The 2,840-nt window shown below is 32.7% G+C and overlaps 1 protein-coding gene across 1 annotated transcript; it reads left to right on the top strand.

Moving 5' to 3' along the window:
- Window positions 1-354: 354 nt before the first annotated feature.
- WCRKC1 (WCRKC thioredoxin 1) lies at window positions 355-2,245 on the top strand. The gene is made up of 5 exons (XM_028200603.2): window positions 355-829; window positions 1,108-1,182; window positions 1,639-1,705; window positions 1,832-1,849; window positions 1,985-2,245. The coding sequence occupies exons 1-5, from the start codon at window positions 519-521 to the stop codon at window positions 2,081-2,083; spliced, it is 570 nt and encodes a 189-aa protein (XP_028056404.2). The 5' UTR covers window positions 355-518; the 3' UTR covers window positions 2,084-2,245.
- Window positions 2,246-2,840: the final 595 nt, after the last annotated feature.

Below are 2,840 nucleotides of genomic sequence, written 5' to 3'. Positions count from 1 at the left end.
TTTCGACTATTCATATTATATTATAAGTTTTTTTAAAAATATTATTCATATAAAAATTTAAATTAATTAAATAATCACACTATATGGTTAGATTTTAATTATTTTTAAAAATTTATGAATATTAATCATTAATTTTTGTAAAAATAAATATATTTTGGTTATAAAACTACAGTTATTCAATCAATTTAATTTTTTGTATGTATGATCTACTCAACGAATTTCACAATATAAACGATTCAGATTATTAAAAGAGGCCCAGAATAACACTCCACAAGGAAGCACAGCTGTGCCCAAAGGCACAGCAAATTCCAACTTGACTTTAGGATAAGAACCGATCTCTCCATTTTTCTCTGCAACCGAACAAAACAGAGCATAAATATAAAAATGCAAAATTCTAAAAGTCATCAAAATTTCCAAATCCAAAGCTCTATTCAAGTTCATTTGCTGACCCATCACTAGCGTAAATATCTTATCTCCCTTTGAGCTCCAAGGTGGGGAGAGAGAGATAGAGAGAGAATATGTCTATATTGGCACCAAATTCTCAGATTCTATGCAGAGAAATCTATCTGAATCAGAGGGAGCAACAACAACAACAGTGTTGGCATGGTGGGAATTGTTTGGTTTTGTGGAAATCATATGGGTTTGGTTTTGATAGTAGAAAAGATGAGTGGAAGAAGAAAGCAAAGAGAGAATTGATCAAAGTGGGTGCTTTCTTTCCAGACTTGTCAAGACCCAGTGTAGTTGAGATGGAGCCCATTCTGGACTCTGATCATCTTGATCAGATCCTACTCAAAGCTCAAGAATTCTCCCAACCCATTATCATTGACTGGTCCCTCTCTCTCTCTCTCTCTCTTTAATTCTAATTGTAAATACATGAAAGGAGCTCTGTACATCTTCTGCAGCCATACTTCTTCATGCATACTTACTAACACATTTTTTTTTAAAGCTTTCGCAGTCCTAACACTAGATGTTACTGAATTACTAGATTTTGATGATTTTGATTTCGAATAGAAGTGTACAAAAGGTGTTATGCGAACTCTTTATTTATTTGTTTTTGAGGTTTAGGTTTTTGTTAAATAATTTGTTGTTTACATTGGGTTAATATAGGATGGCTTCTTGGTGCCGAAAGTGCATATATTTGAAGCCTAAATTGGAGAAAATGGCAGCTGAGTACGATACCAAGTAATGTCTCTCTCTCTCTCTCTGTTGTGAGACAAAGAAACACATCTTGAACCCACACCCCACATTAATGGTTGTGTACTATCTGCATAGTTGCATATGTGTAGAATTCTTATGCTATCTGCATAGTTGCATATGTGTAGAATTCTTATGCTGTAGAATACTATTTCTGTTGTGGGTGTATCTTGAATTCGATACAAATTGTACTTGTTATTAATGAGGTTCATCGATCTGACCCCTGTATTTGTATTTTGGATATATTTTAATTCAAGTTGCTTATTTTAGATCTTATATATATTGGGTTATTTCAAAATTCTTAAGTTAATAATGATCTTGTGAGCTCAGATTTGAGCGAGAGAGAGATATCAAGCAAATTAAGCAAAATAATATTTCTTCAAATAATTTTGACATCAAAATCATTGTATATGAGTATTGATCTCAATGTTGTTTTTTTCACAGATTGAAATTTTATTGTGTGGATGTCAACAAAGTGCCTCAGGCTCTAGTCAAGCGAGGAAACATTTCTGTAAGTTTAATGTTAAAACAGTCGAATATTATCTATTGTTTCCACCATTATCTGATGATGATTATTGGTTCATCTTTCCTTGCTTCCTACTGACATTGATGTTCTCTGTGTTGCTGCTTTGCTCAGAAAATGCCAACTATCCAGGTCAGCTCAATCTCCAATACCCCCATTTTCTGTTTTTTTATTTTCATTTTGGAAAACACAAATTATTTGTTTGGTAAATTGCTTTCAAGACACTTATATAATGGGGGGTTTCATATAGTAGTGTTTGTATTGCAGCTATGGAAAGATGGAGAGATGAAAGCAGAAGTAATTGGAGGACATAAAGCATGGCTTGTCATGGATGAAGTTAGAGAAATGATTCAAAAGTTTGTATGATGTATATATTCTTTATTCACTCAAAGCTCTCTCTCTCTCTCTCTCTCTCTCATCATGTTTATGACAACCAACTTGGTGCTTATATCATATGGATTACAATCATGTGTACATCCAATACCAAGAATCATGTTGCCTTCAAAGGAAAATCACTCTTCAAACCAATTTGCAGAATTCTTTTTCAGTTTGAACAGTTATATGGTGAAGTCTCGAACAAAACATCAGTTTTTTCTCAAGCATAAATTGAAAATCAGAAGGAAAAAAAAGCACTACAGCAACGAACCAACTTCACAACAATTTGTCATCCCTTCTTAGATACAACCTAATTCATACTCATTTGAAGTACTAATATTTGGAGTAACAATAAAATAGTGTGGAATGATGGGTTCTATAATCATCCAAGAATTCTACTTCTTATCACTGCAACCTTCAACCACCGGCAACGAAAATCAATTTGATATATTTCATGGTGTAGAAAATAAAGGCTGTTAAAGGCTGCAACAATGACAAGAAACAAACATGTCGGACATAAACACTTGGGTAACATCATTTCCAATCCTTTATCAGATTTTTTTCATCAAATTTAAATTTAATGAAAAATTGATAAAAGTTGTGATCCAACATAACATCAAACTAATATTAAATTCAAGATATCTCAGATCTTTCATCAAATTAAGAATGTCTAAGCCTTTCATTAAATTATTATAGATAGTCGTTAACTTTATAAGTATGCATGAGCACTGGATGACCGGCCGAATGT

This window comes from Camellia sinensis, chromosome 10 (genome assembly GCF_055761805.1).
Source record: "Camellia sinensis isolate YWXY chromosome 10, ASM5576180v1, whole genome shotgun sequence".
Lineage (NCBI taxonomy): Eukaryota > Viridiplantae > Streptophyta > Magnoliopsida > Ericales > Theaceae > Camellia > Camellia sinensis.
The sequence above is the reverse complement of the archived record's forward strand: the minus strand, read 5'-3'. Positions and strand labels throughout refer to the sequence as shown.